The 19,135-nt window shown below is 39.5% G+C and overlaps 3 protein-coding genes across 4 annotated transcripts in view; 2 read left to right on the forward strand and 1 right to left on the reverse strand.

The window, feature by feature from the left end:
- The first annotated feature begins 1,515 nt into the window (after positions 1–1,515).
- Positions 1,516–19,135, forward strand: part of LOC311283377 (complement C3-like) — a 345,048-nt gene continuing 327,428 nt past the window's right edge. The window contains exons 1-15 of the mRNA XM_084397732.1: positions 1,516–1,643; positions 1,728–1,923; positions 2,942–3,110; positions 3,288–3,361; positions 3,550–3,638; positions 3,812–3,894; positions 3,993–4,080; positions 16,806–16,908; positions 17,024–17,144; positions 17,332–17,447; positions 17,699–17,845; positions 17,986–18,189; positions 18,328–18,519; positions 18,594–18,746; positions 18,816–18,945. Coding sequence (XP_084253858.1) covers positions 1,573–1,643; positions 1,728–1,923; positions 2,942–3,110; positions 3,288–3,361; positions 3,550–3,638; positions 3,812–3,894; positions 3,993–4,080; positions 16,806–16,908; positions 17,024–17,144; positions 17,332–17,447; positions 17,699–17,845; positions 17,986–18,189; positions 18,328–18,519; positions 18,594–18,746; positions 18,816–18,945 — 1,936 coding nt within the window. The 5' untranslated portion in view covers positions 1,516–1,572. The remainder of the gene's footprint in view (positions 1,644–1,727; positions 1,924–2,941; positions 3,111–3,287; positions 3,362–3,549; positions 3,639–3,811; positions 3,895–3,992; positions 4,081–16,805; positions 16,909–17,023; positions 17,145–17,331; positions 17,448–17,698; positions 17,846–17,985; positions 18,190–18,327; positions 18,520–18,593; positions 18,747–18,815; positions 18,946–19,135) is intronic.
- LOC311283680 (uncharacterized protein) lies at positions 4,087–9,627 on the forward strand. 2 transcript variants are annotated; one of them, XM_084398258.1, is made up of 2 exons: positions 4,087–8,380; positions 8,481–9,627. In XM_084398258.1, the coding sequence occupies exons 1-2, from the start codon at positions 8,191–8,193 to the stop codon at positions 9,479–9,481; spliced, it is 1,191 nt and encodes a 396-aa protein (XP_084254384.1). In that variant the 5' UTR covers positions 4,087–8,190; the 3' UTR covers positions 9,482–9,627. The 2 variants fall into 2 exon arrangements, with proteins under 2 accessions (XP_084254384.1, XP_084254383.1); XM_084398257.1 differs by having other exon boundaries at positions 4,087–7,215.
- On the reverse strand, positions 9,621–15,302 carry LOC311283740 (uncharacterized protein). Its single transcript, XM_084398401.1, has 4 exons — positions 15,047–15,302; positions 13,822–13,979; positions 10,902–10,998; positions 9,621–10,749 (listed from the first exon to the last, which is right to left on the reverse strand). Exon 4 carries the CDS (start codon positions 10,727–10,729, stop codon positions 9,806–9,808), a length of 924 nt encoding a protein of 307 aa, XP_084254527.1. The 5' UTR covers positions 10,730–10,749; positions 10,902–10,998; positions 13,822–13,979; positions 15,047–15,302; the 3' UTR covers positions 9,621–9,805.

Raw genomic sequence — 19,135 nt, forward strand, 5'->3', positions numbered from 1 at the left:
ACTCTCAGATGAACAAAGAGAAACGTTGATCAGGTGGTGTTGGTTATGTTTTGACATAATCATAATTTGACCTGAATCACAAAACTCATTTAGAGAGTTAAGTTTACCTTGTTGATTATAGCTGCCTGTGATTCTAATATTATGCCATGTTAATCATTTTCAATGTAATCGGAAATATTTCTTGAAAGTTGTTCTGATTAAAAGACTTTGAAAATTATATTATTAGGACACACTGACACCAAGAATCAGCCTGTGATTCTCAACAATGGTGACAATAATAAAGCATGTTGCAGTGCATTCTGGGTGCCACCAATCAAAACTCATCCATGGCTCCCATCATGCATTGCGGTATGAATAAATTATTATCTGAATTGTCTTGTTTTCCTAATTGAATATTCTTTTTGTCACCATTGTTGAGATTCATACACTGAATCTTGATGTCTGTGTGTGCCTTAAAGAAAGATTTTCTTTTTCTTTATCAGAACAACTTTTAAGAAATAATTTGAATTATATTGAAAAATCTGGAACTTAATCTGTAAAATTACTGTGATGTTGTAATGACCAATATACATTTAAGTCAGAGATTAGGCTCTAATTGAGTTCAGTGATTCAGATCAAATTATGATTATGTTCAAATATAACCAACACCACCTGATCAACTTTTATTTTTGTTCATCTGGCTGTAATAACTCAGATCAACAGCCAAACAAAATCTAAAGATAATCATTTGAAGGTCAACTGCCCGACTAAATCGAACACTAATCTCCATAACGGTGTCTAAAATTGTGATTTTTCTCCTTCAGTGATTCTGCTTGTTAACATCAGGTGTCTTCAATAATGGTCAATCATCACTCAATCAATCACTTAATTAGCTCATTAACTTTAACACTCTTGAGTCTGGAGCCAAATAAACTCCCAGGAGAGTTCATTTAACACTGGAGTGTTTGCTGTGTGAGTTCATGGGTGGAATAAACATATGGCAGGACTTTTACTTTCTGACCCCTGGAATCTCCACCTCTATCAATAACTATTTCGACCTCTCAAAGATCAACAAGAGCGGCTGCCAGTTTACCAAAGGTTGAATTTACACAACGGGTTTTTGCAGGTCATTTACGGGAAATCTGAATTTGACTGCTGTTACTCTTCATATGCTTATGAGATCTTTATGAATCTCCCGCACTGAATTTGCATTTGTGTTTTTCATTAGTACTGATTCAAAAGACTCAAGATTCAGATTTATTCAGAGTCTATATGTTAAATGAACTTAAAATATATATTTGATTTATATAAAATGTATGAAAACAAAGACGTTATTTGTGTATCACACAGGAGATTCATAAAGATCTCATAAGGATTTGAAAAGTGAATGGCAGTCAAACATAAATATTACTTGCTATACTGTTAGATTGTAGATCGCTGAACTGAAGTGTCAGTTTACTTACAAAACAAATGCAAAAAAACAGAGAGAGAGAAGTTTGGACTGTGAGGGTGACGGAGGCGGGTATAAATCTGAGCTGCTGCAGGTTCACACAAACACACACACACACACACAGACAGACACACAGAGACACGATGGAGGTGAAGCTGCTGTGTCTGACTGTTGTTCTTCTCTCCTCACCCCTCCTCACACTGTGTGACCCGCTGTGAGTATTAAACACACCGTTTGCTCATAGAGTTACTAATAATCAGTTTTTAAGATTTCAAACGCTGTGGTTTGATCTCCTCAGGTTTGTTCTGTCAGCTCCTAATTTGCTGAGAGTGGGTTCCTCAGAGAACGTGTTTGTGGAGGCTCAGGATTACTCTGGAGGAAACCTGGACGTGAGGATCTCAGTGAGGAACTTTCCAAAGAAAGACAGGGAGATAACAGACAAAACAGTGACACTGACTGCAGAAAACTATTACCAGATCCTTACAGATATAAAGGTGAGAGCTCCATAAATACAGTGATGTTTCATTCTGTATCATGGTGAGAGTCAGGAGCAGGCTGGGAAGCAGATCCATATCCAGGTTTATTAAAATAATCCACAAGGTAACTAATATAAACAAATAAAAACACGAAACATGATAAACCAAAGAATGTGATTTCAGCGACTGACAGAGAACAAGGGCTATATATATACACAGCGACGCTGAAATCACATTCTTTGGCTTATCGTGTTTCGTGTTTTTATTTGTTTATGCTAGTCCAAAAGCCTCCGTACAAGGTTCAAAACTAGTTCAAATGTGGTAATTGTGGACATATTTTCAACATCATTTATGGTCTCATTTAGACAATTTATACTGTTTCTGGACCAAATAAAAACTCTCAGGATGCATTAAATTAAAACTCATATTTATTTCAATATAATTTCCTTTTGTAATTGCAAAGCAACTCACAGACAGTTTGTGTTTGTCCAAAAATCATGAACATAAAAGACACATCAGTAAATCACACATCAGACACTTGTGCTGAGACTCATTTAATGAGATCTTCAATGATGTTGAAAATATGTCCACAATGACCACATTTGAACTAGTTTTTAACCTTGAGGCTCCATGAACGTCTATATCGGACGTGCAGAACACGTCAAAAAAAGACGTCATAAAAACGTTCATTCTGGCTCCTCAGTGGACGTCTTTTCAACGTACGACTTTTGTGACAAAGACATTGAAAAGACGTGTTTTGGACATCATTTTGTTTAGTGGGCAAGTGAAACACAAGGGCTATATATACACAGGCAGACAAGCTTAACATGATAACAAGGGGCCGTAGATAATAAGAAACACCTGGAGACTAATCAACATGAAAACCTACAAATAACTACAAAACATGGTGTAAGACAGGAAATAACATAAGAGTCCAGGAACACACGAGACAGGGGAACACAGGCTGGGATCATAACACATTCTCATTATTTTATTATCAGATATAATTCAGGCTGACTGATTATCTGTTCTCTAGATCCCTGATGATCAGAACTTGTTCTCTGATGATCCTCTGGAGAAGCAGTATGTGTATCTACAAGCTCAGTTTCCATCTCACACTCTGGAGAAAGTGGTCATGGTCTCATTCCAGACTGGATATATATTTGTACAGACAGACAAGCCCATCTACACGCCTGCTAGCACAGGTACGAGTATGTGCTTGAAATGGGAAAAATACAACACAGTGAATTTTAAACATGTTACATAAGCATGACATAATCATATTTATTATTAAAGTGATTGCTGCATGTGTTCAGGGTTTGAATCTGAGTAAAAAACATCAGAACTCATATTTCAGTTTTTTGCTTTGACCTCTTTTGCAGTTCGATACAGGATTTTCTCTCTGACGCCCAACATGAAATCACTCAGTCAGACTGAAGTCACGGTGGAGATCATGGTACACACTAATATAAGTGCACACTGTTATTACACACACACACATACACACACACACACACACACACACACACACACACACACACACACACACACACACACACCTGTGTCATTTCAGCTGTAATGAGCATGTACACTGCTGATCTCAGTAAACACACAGTGTTAATGCTGATTTCTGTGTTTCTGAAGAATCCACAAGGCATCACAGTTTCATCAGAGAAGATAGATCCAGTGAAAGGGATGAAGTCTGGAAGCTACGCCATTCCTGAGGTTGCCAGGTGTGTGAAACGCTGACTGAAGATATTCAACCTGAGTGAACTTTATTTAATGATTCAATGATTTCTCTTTAATTTATCCGCACAATACTCATAGATGTGATCTGTGTTATAAGATTCATTTGATCTGTTGTATAATGCTTATTTAAATTTTTTTTGAAATGTTTTTGTTTCAGTACTGGGATCTGGAAGGTTGTCACTCGGTACACAAACACTCCTCAGAAGACGTTTACTGCAGACTTTGAGGTCAAAGAATATGGTAAGATGTGTGTCAACAAAATGTGTTTTGTGTAAATGCAATAAAAACTAAAATAATGTTTTTATTTATTTGTGTCTTTTCTCTGGTATGGTTTATAGTGCCGCCAACATTTGGAGTCAGATTAAGACCCAGTAAGTCATTCTTCTATGTGGGTGACGAGAGCCTGACAGTCGACATTGAAGCCAAGTAAGACAACATATGTTCTGCTTCACTGTATTCAAAATTAATCTTTAATGTGTGCACACACTGATTTAAAATATATTTGTTTGTAAACTACAAAATAATGTGCTATGAGCAACCAAAACCTTTCATAAGTTGAGAACTTCCAAAGAAATAAAGACATTTATTTTATTGGGTTATTTTCTGTTTTACTGGTAGTACAATGTTTCAGTTGTGTCTGACCCTTCTCACTAGATCTGCACTATACAATATGTGGTAACACTTTAATTAATTAATACAGTTTGCTAAACATTTAAATGATTTTGTAAGAGCAATTTATTGTACTGTAAAGCTGTTGTTGTCCACCGAGTGGCGCTGTGACATATTATAATTAGAGAAACAAGAAGTGTGTGAGTCGGTAATGGGGAAGCACACAGTTTTTGAGTGTGCTAAAGGATAGTTAGAGTGCTTTCACATCTGTAGTTCGGTTCATTTGGTCCGGACCAAGGGCGAAAAATGATACTTTGTAGCATTTTTAAGGCGTTTTGGTTCCTTTTCACACCACACTGATTGCTCTGGTCTGAACCAGTTTATGAGTTGATAAAACGAACCAAAATACAGTCACGTGACAACATCCACATCACTTGTTGGCCAGATGTCTTGGACGCAAAACTGCACTTCGTTTGGTCAGAATTAACGTGCGGGAAAATTCCAACAGAACTCCCGGAAGTAAACAAAGAGGTGGAAAATTCGGCAGAAAACACGCCGCTGTTTACTATGGAGAGACGACTGCGTGGGCTGATTGCCTCCTTGGTCATATTTTATTCTATAGTTTGTCTACACCACTTTAGACAAACAATAATATTTGAGAATGAACCGAGGATGCGGCTCGAAAATAATGTTAATAATAATTTCTATCAGGCTCCGCACCTCCTCACAACTCCAAGTTTGTCCGCGAGCTGCCATGCTTAAAGTGCAAACTGTCAACAAACATTTCTCCTCATCCCATAATGCACAGCGCAGCTGACTATGGCAACTGGTTTAGTCCAAAAATGCGCAGTTCTTTGGCAGTTGGTTCTGTTCGAGGTCGGATCAGGTCCTCACCACAAACGAACCGCTCCAGAGTTCGTTTCAAAGCGTACCGAGACCACCTCTTCCAGGAGGTCTCGGTCCGCTTGTTTGGTCCGCTTTTGGTGCGCACCTGAGTGCGAATGGCGCATTCACACCTGCCGAAACGAACCGCACCAATGGGGAAAACGAACTCTAGTGCGAATCAACCGAACTAAATGAGGCAGGTGTGAAAGCACCTTAAGGAACATGGTAGTCTCAGCCTCAGTGATGACCATGGATGGCACACTTTACTGGAAACACTTCAGGATTTGCAAAGTCGCGATCTGATTGGTTGAATTCTACAGGATGTCTGGATGCCATGTGTGTTGCGTTCTTTAACGGTCCGCCTGGAAACAAATGTAGTAATGCCGAAACCCCTCGTGGAAGAAGAACGCCGTTGTGTTTATAATGAGCGCTTACCAGGATCAACTAAATGCTGCATTTTCAAAAGTATGTGAAGTTTGCGGCTCCATTGTTGTAGTAAACTTTCACAGTAGGGCTGTCACTTTTTATTCGATATTCGAATATGCATTCGAACATGACATGAAATATCTGTAATCAAACTTTAAATAAACTATCCGGTTTTTAAAGTGCCATGTGTAGCGCATTTTTTACAGTCTATGATTAGACCGTTTGTTTTTTATTTTATTGTTTGCCATCTCATCCAGTAGCGGGCGCTCTAAACGTATTGTAGCGTAGGCCCATGACCAAATCAAGCAAATAATAGCCAACAACCACCCTGTTTTGAAAATGGAAGATAACGCACAGAACGCCTGAGCGGACAATTACGACCCCAACTCATCTAAAAAGTAGTGTCTGGAAATATTTTGGGTTCTACACCGCAGATGGTAAAGTAACCGTTAAAGATAAGGTAGTTTGCCAAATTAGCAAAAAAAAAAGTTTACTTATGCATCCTCGACATCCGAATATGAGGAGGAAAACAGTCTCAATTAGTCGAGTCATGAACGCTGTGCTACGTTAGATTTCACAAACGCAATTCCTATCGACCAGCTCACTTAGCACGGCGTTCATGGCTCGACTAATCGAGACTGTTTTCCAAGATGCCTGTAAACGCGTAATGTACTGTCTTTATAAAGTATCTTCTTAAGATCTAATTAAACTGTACACTTACAAAGTTCTCAATGCTTCGGTTTGCATGTAGGGACCCTCATTATGCTAGGTTCATTTTTCACCGGAATTGTCCTTTAAGAAGGTATACCAGCAGCCAAGGGAAGAGGTCAAATATATGTAAAACTCATTAAGGATTGTGCTTGACTTGAATGATAAACTTGGCGCCTCTCTGAAATGTGTGGCCCCTGCTTTTAAAAAATCCTAGATCTGCCACTGCTTTTATTCACATATAGACATTGATCAGTGAACATAAACAGAAGTTCAACTGAAACTGTTTGACGCGTGAGAACAAACCTCTTCACTCTCAGAAAAAAAAGGTACAAAAGCTGTCGCTGTGGCGGTACCTTTTCAAAAGGTACACTTTTGTTCCTAAAGAGTACATATTAGTCCCTCAAAGGCAGAGGTGGGTAATAGACCTTTTACGCACTTCCGCATTTTTCGAACGGAAATACGTCAATGAAGTGTATTAGAACTTCCTGTTATCATAGCGGCAGATACGAAAAATGGCAGAGTCGAAGAGTCGCAGTTTCTGTTGTGTTCCAGGCTGTTCGTCTTCCAACCAAAAACAGCCCTACCTTTCCTTTCATTCTTTTCCTGTGGATCCAAACCTGAAACCCAAATGGATACAAGCGATCCGAAGAGAGGAAGGGCATAGTTTTAATGTTAAAACGGGTAGCACCTATGTCTGCAGCCGGCACTTCGCTCCGGATGATTACAGTGGTGGCTGCGTCGTTCGTCGCCTGAAGAGTGGTGTGGTCCCGAGCCTATTCCCTTGGAACAACTTTACAGCTCCTTTGAGAAGGGAGTCAGTATATGACAGAACCTTCAAACGCCAGTCTAAACAGCTATGCTGTGAAGATAGCGACATGGTGGCTAAGGCAGTAAGGATGGATCACGACTACATGACACACCCACCTGCAGGTAAGATTGTTCATAATGTGTTTAGTTAACGCTAGTCAACTATGTGTACCGTTATTGGATAAATATTTCTACCTGAACAAATTAATGTTTATAATATAAGCTGTTCACGAAATTCAACTAACGTTCATCAGTCGGATTTATTTCATTCCGATTGTGTCCATGTAAACGTAGCTATAGTCTCATGCTGTCTAGCTGTAAGGGGCCAGAGATGGGCAGTAGGGCACAACCTAACGCTTTTTGACTTTCTCCATTTTTGTAAACCTACTTTGGGTTCAGAGTATTTATTTTTCCCCAAATTAATTTGATAACACGACCATATAACGGTTTACAAATGGAATCTGATCTAATAAAAAAAAAATACAAGAAATCTTAAAATAATTTCTCAATAAAATACAATTATTAAGTGTTCATATAAAATGTATTTTTTTTTTTTAAATAATGAAACAATTTATTGATGTGGCAGCTATAAAATACACTAAGTTTCATCATACTAGCATGTGTGGAAGTATTTAAAACAAGTGTGTTACAACTGGCCCTGTGTTAGGTTGTGCCCCGCTCTCCCGTATTTTAATTACATGTATTTAATTACTTTTGAGTTTTGTCATTTGTATTTTCCTTAACAAAAATAAATGAAATGTAATTTGTAATTAAATACTTAAAATACTTTTTAAAACATGATTACTGTGTTGTGTTGAAAGGTAGCATAAATATGTTAAAGGATAACTCGGTAACTCTAGCGAACTCTACTCACTTCTTCGCTGATTTTCCCTTTTGTTGTCGCATGTTTTCCCCACGAGCTCCCCCTACAGCTGTGGGAGGGTGTATATTTCACAACACGGTCGTAAAAAACTCACTTGCGGCGGCCTCCTCCCCCTCTCTACTGCTGCTCATGTGCGTTTGTTTTGATCGGAGCAAGCCAACTGTATCGTGTGGAGTTATGTCTACCGAGGTGGGTAATCTGGTAATACATCATACATGCGTGTTTGTTTATGTCGAATTGCCGTAAAGCAATTTGTGTTTCGCGCTCGTTCTCATTCTCGTTCTCGCTTCTCACGAGACTTCCAATTTCTATCTTGCCGGGACGGTAGTCTCCAAGTTGCAAGGTTGGTTTTCCGCCTGGGAACGCTGGGGGGAGCGGGGAGAGTCACCAATATCACCAGAACAGGTTGTTTAACCATCCAAATGATTTCTAGACAGTTTTATTACGTTAAAAAAGTTACCAAGTTCTCCTTTAAGACTGGTTTTTAATTTCTTTATCTTTACAGGTGCTCTGGATGAGGCTTTGGATTACATCCATGACTTAGAAGCCAAGTTGCAAAACACTGGTCTACCACCCCCTACTCTCTTCAGCCGATACTGTTCGTCGGACGACCAAATACGTTTCTACACCAAATTTCCATCTGAGAGTGTTTTTACTATTTTTTGGGAGTCGATTGCACCATCTGCACTTAGACTGGTGTACTGGACCAAAGCACAGAGGGCAGGTGAGGAAGGCTGCCAAGATCCCAGCCCACCACGCATCATGCCATTAATAGATGAGTTCTTGATGTACTCCATGCGTGTTGCTGTTGGCATGAAGGAACAGCTCATTGCTGACATGTTCAATGTGAGCATTGCCAGGGTCAGCAGGGTTACCATCACCTGGGCCAATTATCTTTTCATGATGCTGAGCTCACTTCCCATCTGGATAAGCAGGGAAAAGGTTAAGTCCACTATGCCCCTTAAATTCCAGAGGTACTGTCCCAATGTCAGAGTGGTACTAGAGTGCACAGAAATTGCCCTGGAGACAGCCTCATCCCTGACCTTACAGTCAGAAACATTTTCAAATTACAAGAACAGGACGACATTGAAAGGGCTAATTGGAGTTGCTCCCAATGGTTTGGTGACATTCATCTCACCCCTGTACACTGGGTGCATCTCAGATAAGGAGATCACCAGGATCAGTGGAGTCCTTCCCTTGCTGGAGCCAGGAGACGATGTCATGGCGGACAAAGGGTTCCTCATTCAAGACCTCCTTGCTGACGTTGGAGCTAAGCTCATCATTCCACCTTTTAAGCGTTCAGCTCAATTCAGCAAGGAGGAAACGGAACAAACCCAAGCCATTGCCCGCCTTAGAATTATAGTGGAAAGAGTGATCGGTAGGATAAAGTCCTTTCACATCTGGGACTCTTCCGTGCCGCTCACACTGATTGGCAGTGTGAATCAGATCTGGCTTAACTGCTGTGTTTTGGCAAATTATCAAGGACCTTTTTGTTTTGAAGAGTGAATTAATGTTTTGTATGTAAATAATGTATAATGTGTAAATAGTATGTAAATAATTTAGTGTTCCCACATATTCTTACAAATCAAATTAAATATAAATGTTATATTCTTAATATTTTTCTGTTGAAATGTGACTTTAATTTCACTAAAACATTAGATGAACAAATAAAACAATTTTGGTCAAAATTGTGCATCATTTAATTTTTTGGTATGTGTAACATCAACTGATTAATAACAACTCAAATAACATCAAACATTTACAATAAAAAATAACATTACAGATCATCAACAGTAAGACAGAAGGCTAAACTGATTGGTAAAGACAAGATTAGTTTAATTCAAGGTATGCATTCATGTATGTGCCATAATAATATATATCTAATTTCTCTTTCATTTCCACAATGAATGAGTCATCACGCCAGATTCTTTCCACAGTTAAAGTTGATTGGGTATCAGTAACAAAGTCACACCATGTCAGTCCTGTGATTGCCAGTTGGCCCTGAACCTGCCAGTAGTACTTATGTGAACGCCTCAGACTGATCTGGCCTTCCTGCACCTTGAGGTGAGCAACCTGAGATGGATCAGTTTTTGTGCTGCTCTTCACCTCAACCAGGCCAAAAGGAGGCGACTCTGAAGGGTCATACACCCGACCGTCTGGACTGGCCCTGAGATGTGGTGCGTCAGGGTGAATGATGAATCCTGCTGGTAACACATTAACTCGCAACAGTTCAGCATAGTTTGCCAGCACTTCAGGCTCCACTAGTAGACCACGCTTCATTGCTGCTGTTTGCTTTGTGGAGCCTCTGATCATCTGGATAGCTGCAGACTCCAGCTCTGCACGACATGCCCTACTACAACAAGCTTCCCAAAAACGACTAGCAGTCAGCCTTGGTCGCCGTAGCTGTGTCCACGCAGGACATTTGGACTGCTGCTGAGTTTCTTTTGCTATCTCGCTGGACAGCTGCGGTGACACTTCAAGAGACTGGAGATGCATTAACTGATGCAAGGTCAGGACGAAATGCAACCTGGGAAGAGTGTGCTGCATCACAGGAAGGGATGGAAATTCTGGAGCCATGTGGTGTAGGAGGAGGTCACTGGACTTCTTCGGTGGACAGTGATAGGACATGGGGGATCCACGAGGGACAGACCCAAATTTAGATGGTGTCAGCTCCATCTCAGAAACCCCATCCAATACAACAGCAATGAGAGGTTGGGGCTGCACCTGGCTTAGTTTGCTTCCAGATGCCATCATATATGGATCTGGCAGTGGTCCTAGACAAGAGAGCAAAGAGAAACACAAGATTATTGGTCACAGATTTAAATTGTATTCATTTTATCTGCGGCAACCATAATTTGGTTAGTCATAACATAAAAAAAAAACTTAACTTACTCTCACAAAGCAACAAAACAGTTAAATTAATCACCTGTATATGCCTTGTACAGTGTGGACCTCAGACCGTCCTTGCCAACTGTTTTGGGTTTTTGCACCACCAGCTCACCAACCGGTTCAGGATGGATTACCTTAAGTAAAGGACAAAAACCAATTAAGTCAAGTCAAGTCATCTTCATTTATATAGTGCTTTTAACAATGTAGATTGTTTCAAAGCAGCTTTACAGAGATAAGCGTATAATTTAAGGTAACAGAGATTGTTTTGGCTTTATAGTGGTTCTTTAATAAAGTTATTTTCCAGCTTAAGTTAGTTTTGATTGATTCGCTTCCGTCGCAACAATCATTTGTTATTAAATTAGGGGCCGCTAAGACGACACCATTCTCTCTACACAAACTTTAAACGCGAACCTGTGAGAAACGCTGATGGCGGTCACATGCGCATTTAGAATGGGTTCTATAGTTATGTGCGTTTGAATATATGTGCGCAGGTTTGGAATTCCCTACAAGCCAAGCCTAAACAAAGTACTGGTCTTTCCTTATATATTTTGATAAAGAATTTTATTTTATTTTGTCGCAATTACAGTCTGTAGTCACTACTGGGGGTGTTTTTATAATAATTTCCCAGCGGGCACCTTGATGTCAAAATTAGGTCAAGAAATAGGTCAAAAATGAAAGTCATATTGACGTCAGTGTTGATGTCAATTTGACGTCAAGAGTTTGACCTCTGCTGATGTCATTTTGCCAAACAAAAAGGTGAAACGCATGGCCGTACACTTATTACCAGCTTCACTTAAAACTAACCAGATTTACTTTATATAATTTCCATTTTTATGAAATCATTAAAATTTTGTATTTTAAAGTCACCATGATGGTGGTTAGCGTTTGCTTTAGTTGTGCTCTTGACCCTTCACTCTTTAATATTAAAGTTCTTTGGCTGCTATACTTGTTATAGGCAAAATAGTCATGAGAAGATAAGGTCAGGGGATGTTGGCTGTCTATAGATGATGACGATAATACCATCATGTAAATGCCTGATTCCCTAATCGTGTTCAGCGTCAAATGTTTTGATTATATAGAATTTATGGTTTTTATGATGTATTACAATATTATTTATTTTTACAGCATTAGAGCAATTTGGTTTATCGAAGACTATAATGGATTTTAAAAACATTTAGTGCATTAAACATTTTCCTCTACATTATTACTCAGCCATCAAGAATCAGTGTATGACTCTCAACAATGGTGACAATCAATGAAATGCTTCATACTGCAGTGCATGCTGGGTACCACCAATCAAAACTCACCAAAATCTCCCAGCATGCATTGCAGCTTTAATAAATTATGCACCTGGAGTTGATCTGATTATCTGGATATTTTGTTCGATTGTCACCATTGTTGAGATTCATACGCTGTTTCTTGATGTCTGTGTGCGTCTAAGTAATGCCATAGATAACAGGGTTTTGTGCACTAAATAGTTTTTAAAAACCAAGTACATTATTTGATAAACAAAACTGCTAGACATGCTGTAGAATCAAATGACTTCTGTTATGAATAAAACAGTTTTGAAACCGCAAGTCCTATATAATCAGAACATAAGACACTGAATAAGATCAGGGCTTCAGGCATTTACATGATGACAGTGATGGAGTACTCGAGTCCTGGACTCGGACTCGAGTCCGACTCGAGTCCCTATTCTCTGGACTCGAGTCCGACTCGAGACTCTATTCTCAGGACTCGTGACTTGACTTGGACTCGCGGACTGATGACTCGTTCTTGGACTTGGACTCGAGGATATAAAATCGGACTTGAGCATTCATCAAATGAATGACGTTGGATGAAGTTTCTGACTAAATAGGATTTAAAATTTGATATAAGATGTTACACTTTTCCTGTTTTGGGCTCCAAGACCGGACGGGATCTCTTTTTTTCCTGCATATATGAACGAGCAGAGAGAAAGCCCCAGCCGCGCGCGCGCTCTCGTACCGTCTTCAAACAACACGAGCGGTGCTCCCTCCTCACGCATATTAATCAAAATCAATTGACACGATAGTAAAAGGTCGGAAGACCGAAGTTTCACGTAGATCATTCAGAGATTTTTTTCTCCTGAATTACCGCGAGGTGTGAATTGTGCTGAAAACAAAAACAAAAAACGTTTGCCTTATCTTCTCTGAAAAGCGTTCCGCACATTCAGCTGACATTAGCCACAATTTCAATAAACGAAAAGACCTATCTAGTGATGAAATGTTTTCTGTGTTGACACAAATCTTGTCCTGTCCTAAACTGCCGAGATAATCACACAAGGCGTGCCGTATAGGCTACACGTCCATTAATGACACGTCCGATTCGCGAACTAATGACTCCTTTGAACGATTCACTTTAATGAATGGTTAAAACAACTGACCATCTGTCCAACAACGAACTCACGAGACGTCTGAATCGGTGTATAACAAATCGGTAACACTTTACAATATGTTCCATTTATTAAACTCTAGTTAACTACATTAGTTAACATTTAGGCTACTATTAATAAACTGCACTTCTACAGCATTGTTAATGTTAATTTCAACATTTAGCCTACTAATAGCCTACATTATTGAAATCAAATTTTTTATTTATATTTATTTATATTGTATTTATTATTTATAATTGTCAACACAGTGGTGTCATTTTTGTTTAATGTAGACCCTCTTTTATAATTATATCAGCTCTTTAAAGGTGCCAGAGTAGAGAAATGTTGGCAGTCTTGAAATATAACACAGACTCAACCTTGATGACTCGACTCGGACTCGAACACTGGGGACTCGAGACTCGACTCGGACTCGAACTCAGGTAATGGTGACTCGACTCGGACTCGACTCGGTCTCTTCTTTGGTGACTCGGACTTGGACTCGGACTCGAACACGGGGACTCGAGACTTGACTCGGACTCGACAATTGGTGACTCGACTACAACACTGCATGATGATATCATCGTCATCTTCATCAATAAGACCCAGCTGGGAATAGTGTGCGGTCTGGTACAGGATGGCAACTATGTGATTGCAGAATCCTTTACCAGCCACACAACTGCAGCAGAAAGCCTTCAGGTTGGCACTTTCTGCCTCCAGTGATATCTAGACACAATAAATTAGTCATAAGTCATACTTATGTTGCTACATCAATGTTCATAATAACATGAAACTATAGCTTTCAGTAGGGTGACCAGATTTGAGTTGGTAAAAAAGAGGAGTGAAGTGAGTTTGTGAGATATTTCATCGAGAGTAATGGGTGTGCAGACCCATACACAAAAGAAATATGTAAAATATATTTTCAGGATATATTTTAGAATATATGCAAATATTTTAAATTGGCCCAATAAATATATTTCATACTTATATTTCATATATTTTTGTTAAATTTCAGAATATATTTCAATGTATTTGGAATATATGCCACACATATTTTTGACACTTTTGGGGACCCATACAGAAAAAAATACATTGAAATATATTCTGAAATATAACAAAAATATATGAAATATAAGTATGAAATATATTTATTGGGCCAATTTAAAATATTTGCATATCTTCCAAAATATATCCTGAAAATATATTTTAAATACATTTCTTGTGTGTATGGGGAGCTGCGTACATAATGCAAATATGATTACATTTCATGTATGTTCAATGTTATTTTATTATATAGGTATCAAAAAAGAGGACATGTCTGGGATAAAGAGGACGTCTGGTCACCCTACTTTCAGTAAAATAATAGCAAGTGAAGAAAGTGCTGCAACCGCAGCAAGAAGAGTGAACACGCAAGAACGGGCAACTTTTTGAACTTTTGCCAACCGGTACTCTGTCTATAGTCAAACCTCCAGTTTGTGAGGCTCCTCGCTCTTTCTCATTGACCTGAAGCATCTACCTCTCACTACTACCTGACCCTGGAGTATATTTGATACTATAACCACATGCAACAAGAAAACATTACATGTTAACTCACATAGAAATACACAACTTTACCAAACTACTGGTTGTTATGTTAATCTCATGCCATCTCACTTAAACATACACATGACATATTCACTGCGATGTGTTATTCCTTATATTACAAATTCACAACACCTAAGATTTAGTTAACGTAAACAGAGTTATAACCGGTGATACGGCTTTGGCTAAAGCTAAAGCTAGCTAAAGCTTACCTTGGTAATTGTGGATAAACTCTTCGTGGAAGAATTTATATCCCTTGTCCAGTTTGTTCCCTTTAGTGGACGAATGCATCTCCGCACTCTTCACCACATCGGCGCTGGTGAACTTCGGAAGACAACTCAGGCTCGTCGAAAACACTCTAGCTGCCATTTCTCCGCCAAAAAAACTCATACCGGAACTGGGTTTACGCTTCATTGACGTATTTCCGGTTTTTGCGTAAATGGTCTATCCAGGAGCCACAGAGTAAAAGTCCTGCCATATGTTTATTCCACCCATAAACTCAGTCAGCTGATTTCACTAATTAGTTCTCTCTCCTGCTGAATTAGCAAATCCAGGTGATTGGAACAAAATACTGCACTCAAAAAAAATAATTATTATGGAACTGGAACCGATTGGCCACACCCTCAGTCTAGGGTGTGTTTTCTAAACATGCTTTATTCAGAGTCTCCGCCTCTATGTAATCCCTCCCCTCTTTGAATGTGTATAACTCAAGGGGCAACATTCTCATCTGAAAAATGAAGCCTACCCGGAAGTGCGAAAAACTGCAATACATCGAAAATCCGCTAGGGGAAGGTCCCAAAAGGGAGCAAACGTCCATAGCCCCCATGTTAAAATGTCCGTTTTCACAGCATAAATTCATGTTTTTACAGGTTGGTCCCATGGACTTTTATTGTATTTTTCGATAGGTTCCGAGTGCCTGACAACGGCGAGGGTAGTTAATTTTTTTCTAACTCGTTAGTTTAGATAGTATTTAGATATAAAATGTATGACAATAAGGGCGTGGTTAACTTTGATTGACAGCTTGATTGACAGCTGACAAGGCAGCGCCACGGAGAATGACAACATAAGAAGCGCCAATTGACATCAAATGCCCACTGGGTTGGGCTCTTAACTCGTATTATATCTTTTATCTTTTTTGGCTGCTGTGACAGTGTGTTTGTCAAACACATTTGCAGCAGCAAAGAAAGCTAAAGTGAAACGAGATCAGACAGAAATAAAGTCAGTCTGGTTAGTAATAAGTGAAGCTGGTAATGCTGTTTGTGGAGTTGTTTAATCCTCCTCTGCTGAGATCTTCACAGATTTAATGTCTTCTTTTCTCTTCAGTTGATTTCATCTGAGGCTGTGGCTGAAGTCAGTTGTAGTTCTTGTGTTTCTGCTCGTCTCTTTTTTCTGTTCTCTTCTTTCTTTCAGTGATTCTTTTTGTTAACAGGCTGAGATGACTTCATATTTAATATACACAGATTTTGTGGCTCAGATAAGGTCCAGTTCTGGTTTATTTCTTTGCTCTTGGCTGACATGTGGCATTGCTATGGCCTGCTTGTGGCCCAGATTTGGCAAACAGGAGCGGCCCACCCAAGTGCCGTAATTCCACGCTGCATGTGGGCCAGATCATCTTTCCACGTGTGCCAGATGTGGGCCGGATCTGGGCCGACACAATGTTGCTATGTGGGTATTGTGGTCACAGTTTGAGCACACAGTGAGAGCGCTGTGAGGTTACACTTTTAGATCACTGTGAACTCAGATTGCTGACGGTGTGACCACATGGTGACATCACTGTGAGATCAAAGTGTTGACACAATGTTGCTATGTGGGTCTCTTCTGCTTAAAAGATACAACCCAAGCCTCCTGGTCGTGCTTCGATGAAGGAATAAAGTTTCCAACACTATGTAATGAAACGAAAGTGGATGTGGATCAGCGACAGTCGTCGTCACCATTCAGTTTTTACAGCAGAAATTGTATGTGCTTTTATAGGTACCTGTTTGGACAGAAGGTGGAAGGACATGCGTTTGTGATGTTTGGTGTGATGGACGGTGAGAAGAAAACAAGTATTCCTTCTTCTCTTCAAAGAGTTCAGGTGAGAGACATGAAACAGTTTACAAGCTGGGATCAATCTCATTTCTCCTCACCTAAAGGATGGCTTAAAACATTAAATACATTTTAATCTTGTTTTGTCTTTCTCATATGAATAGATTAGTGAAGGAGAAGGTACAGCAGAACTGAGCAGGGAGATGATCACTAAGACCTTTCCAGACATTAACCAGCTGGTTGGACGATCAATCTATGTTTCAGCCAGTCTTTTAACAGAAAGTGGTAAGACTCAACAGATACTGTACATCTGTATGTTTACATGCCTGTGTGTGATTGTATATGAGAGGCTAATCCTGTGTGTGTGTGTGTGTGTGTGTGTGTGTGTGTGTGTGTGTGTGTGTGTGTGTGTGTGTGTGTGTGTGTGTGTGTGTGTGTGTGTGTGTGTGTGTGTGTGTGTGTGTGTGTTCAGGCAGTGAAATGGTGGAAGCAGAAAGGAGAGGCATTCAGATTGTGACGTCACCGTACACCATCCACTTCAAAAGAACACCACAATTCTTCAAACCTGGGATGCCCTTCGATATTTCGGTATAAACATAGATAAACATTAGAAAGTAGGGGTGTGCAATATGACAATAAAGTCTGCATGAAACAAAATTTGCATAGTCTTTTTTTTCCTTTTGTGGCATTTATATATTTATATAGATATAGAAATAAAGATATATTTTGCCATATCGCCTATCCCTACTAGAAAGTTGCAAACCTGAAGGGTTGCAGGAACTGGAGGAACAATTTCATAAATATATTATTTATTTATTTTGCTCTGGGTTCTTTAACAGGTTTACGTAACAAATCCTGACCAAACTCCTGCTGAAAATGTGGAAGTGGAGGTCAATCCTGGAGGGGTCAGAGGTCAAACAAGAGCCAATGGCATTGCAAAGGTTACCGTCAACACTCTAGGAGGATCTTCTACACTGCAGATCACTGTAAGACCTGCAAACTCAACTAATGTTCAGTCACTTTCACTGAAGAACTGGTGGAGAATAGATCAGTTAACATATGTTGAACAAGCAATGGAGTATATACTACACAGCACATCAGAAAACAGTGTATTTGTACTTTTCAGGCAAAAACCAAAGATCCACAATTAACAGATGGACAGCAGGCAGTGAAGACGATGACGGCTCTCGCTTACATTCCCAAAGGAGACTCCAAGAACTACTTTCACATCAGCATTTTTGCTGCAGAGCTTCAGATCGGTGATCAAATGAAAGTCTTTCTAAACACAGGACAAAGTCCAGGAGTCAAAGATCAAGATTACACATACATGGTAAAGATTATAGTTATTTCTAAATAAAGCTGCACCACAAATGTATTTATTATGTCAATATTTGATTAACTACCACAGCTTGTGTTTGAAACCATATGAATATCATAAATACTGTTAACTCATCTGCCTCATTTACAGATCTTAAGTAAAGGTCAGATTGTTAAAGCAGACAGGTTCAAGAGAAGAGGACAATCTCTAGTGACTCTGGCTCTACCTGTAACCAGAGACATGGTGCCGTCCTTCCGCTTTGTGGCTTATTACCATGTGGGCTCGTCTGAGGTGGTGTCTGATTCAGTCTGGGTCGACGTGAAGGACACGTGCATGGGAACGGTGGGTCAACCATCACAATAAATAGTTGATGTGCTAATTAACTAGATCTGATTCAGTGTCTCTCGTTTTAACAGCTCAAGCTTCAGGTGAAGGGCAAGATGAATACCTATGGCACAGGAGATAAGGTCAGGCTGCAGATAACTGGAGATCCTGGAGCTAGAGTTGGGCTGGTGGTGGTTGACAAGGCTGTGCATGTCCTTAACAAGAACAGACTCACTCAGACTCAGGTGAAGGACCTTCTTCAGCTCCTCAACAGCTTGTAATTTTGCTAATAAATGATATCTTTGTTGCTTCAGATCTGGGACGTCATAGAGAAGCATGACACCGGCTGTACGGCAGGAGGTGGAAGGGACAGTATGGGGGTTTTCAGTGATGCAGGTCTGATGTTTGAGTCCAGCACTGCAGGAGGAACCAACACCAGAACAAGTATGTATATTTGTAATTTCTTAAAAAAAAAAAAAAAAAAAAAATACCATTATATTTTAGTTTATATTTCACTAAAATGAATCCATAGGGACAGTGTCCATGAACATACAATTGAAATAATTTCTTACAGATTTGCCCCTGAATGTCATCGGTGTCTATTATGTTAACTAATTTAAGTTGGTATAATCGG

The sequence above is a fragment of the Rutilus rutilus genome (assembly GCF_951802725.1).
Source record: "Rutilus rutilus genome assembly, chromosome: 2".
NCBI lineage: Eukaryota > Metazoa > Chordata > Actinopteri > Cypriniformes > Leuciscidae > Rutilus > Rutilus rutilus.

Excerpts from the sequence above, each read along its gene's own strand:
- LOC311283680 (XM_084398257.1), top strand. The coding sequence starts at position 6,798 with ATGGCAGAGTCGAAGAGTCGCAGTTTCTGTTGTGTTCCAGGCTGTTCG. Across the intron at positions 7,216-8,480 it reads CATGACACACCCACCTGCAG|GTGCTCTGGATGAGGCTTTG; the intron begins GTAAGATTGTTC and ends TTATCTTTACAG.
- LOC311283740 (XM_084398401.1), bottom strand. The coding sequence starts at position 10,729 with ATGATGGCATCTGGAAGCAAACTAAGCCAGGTGCAGCCCCAACCTCTC.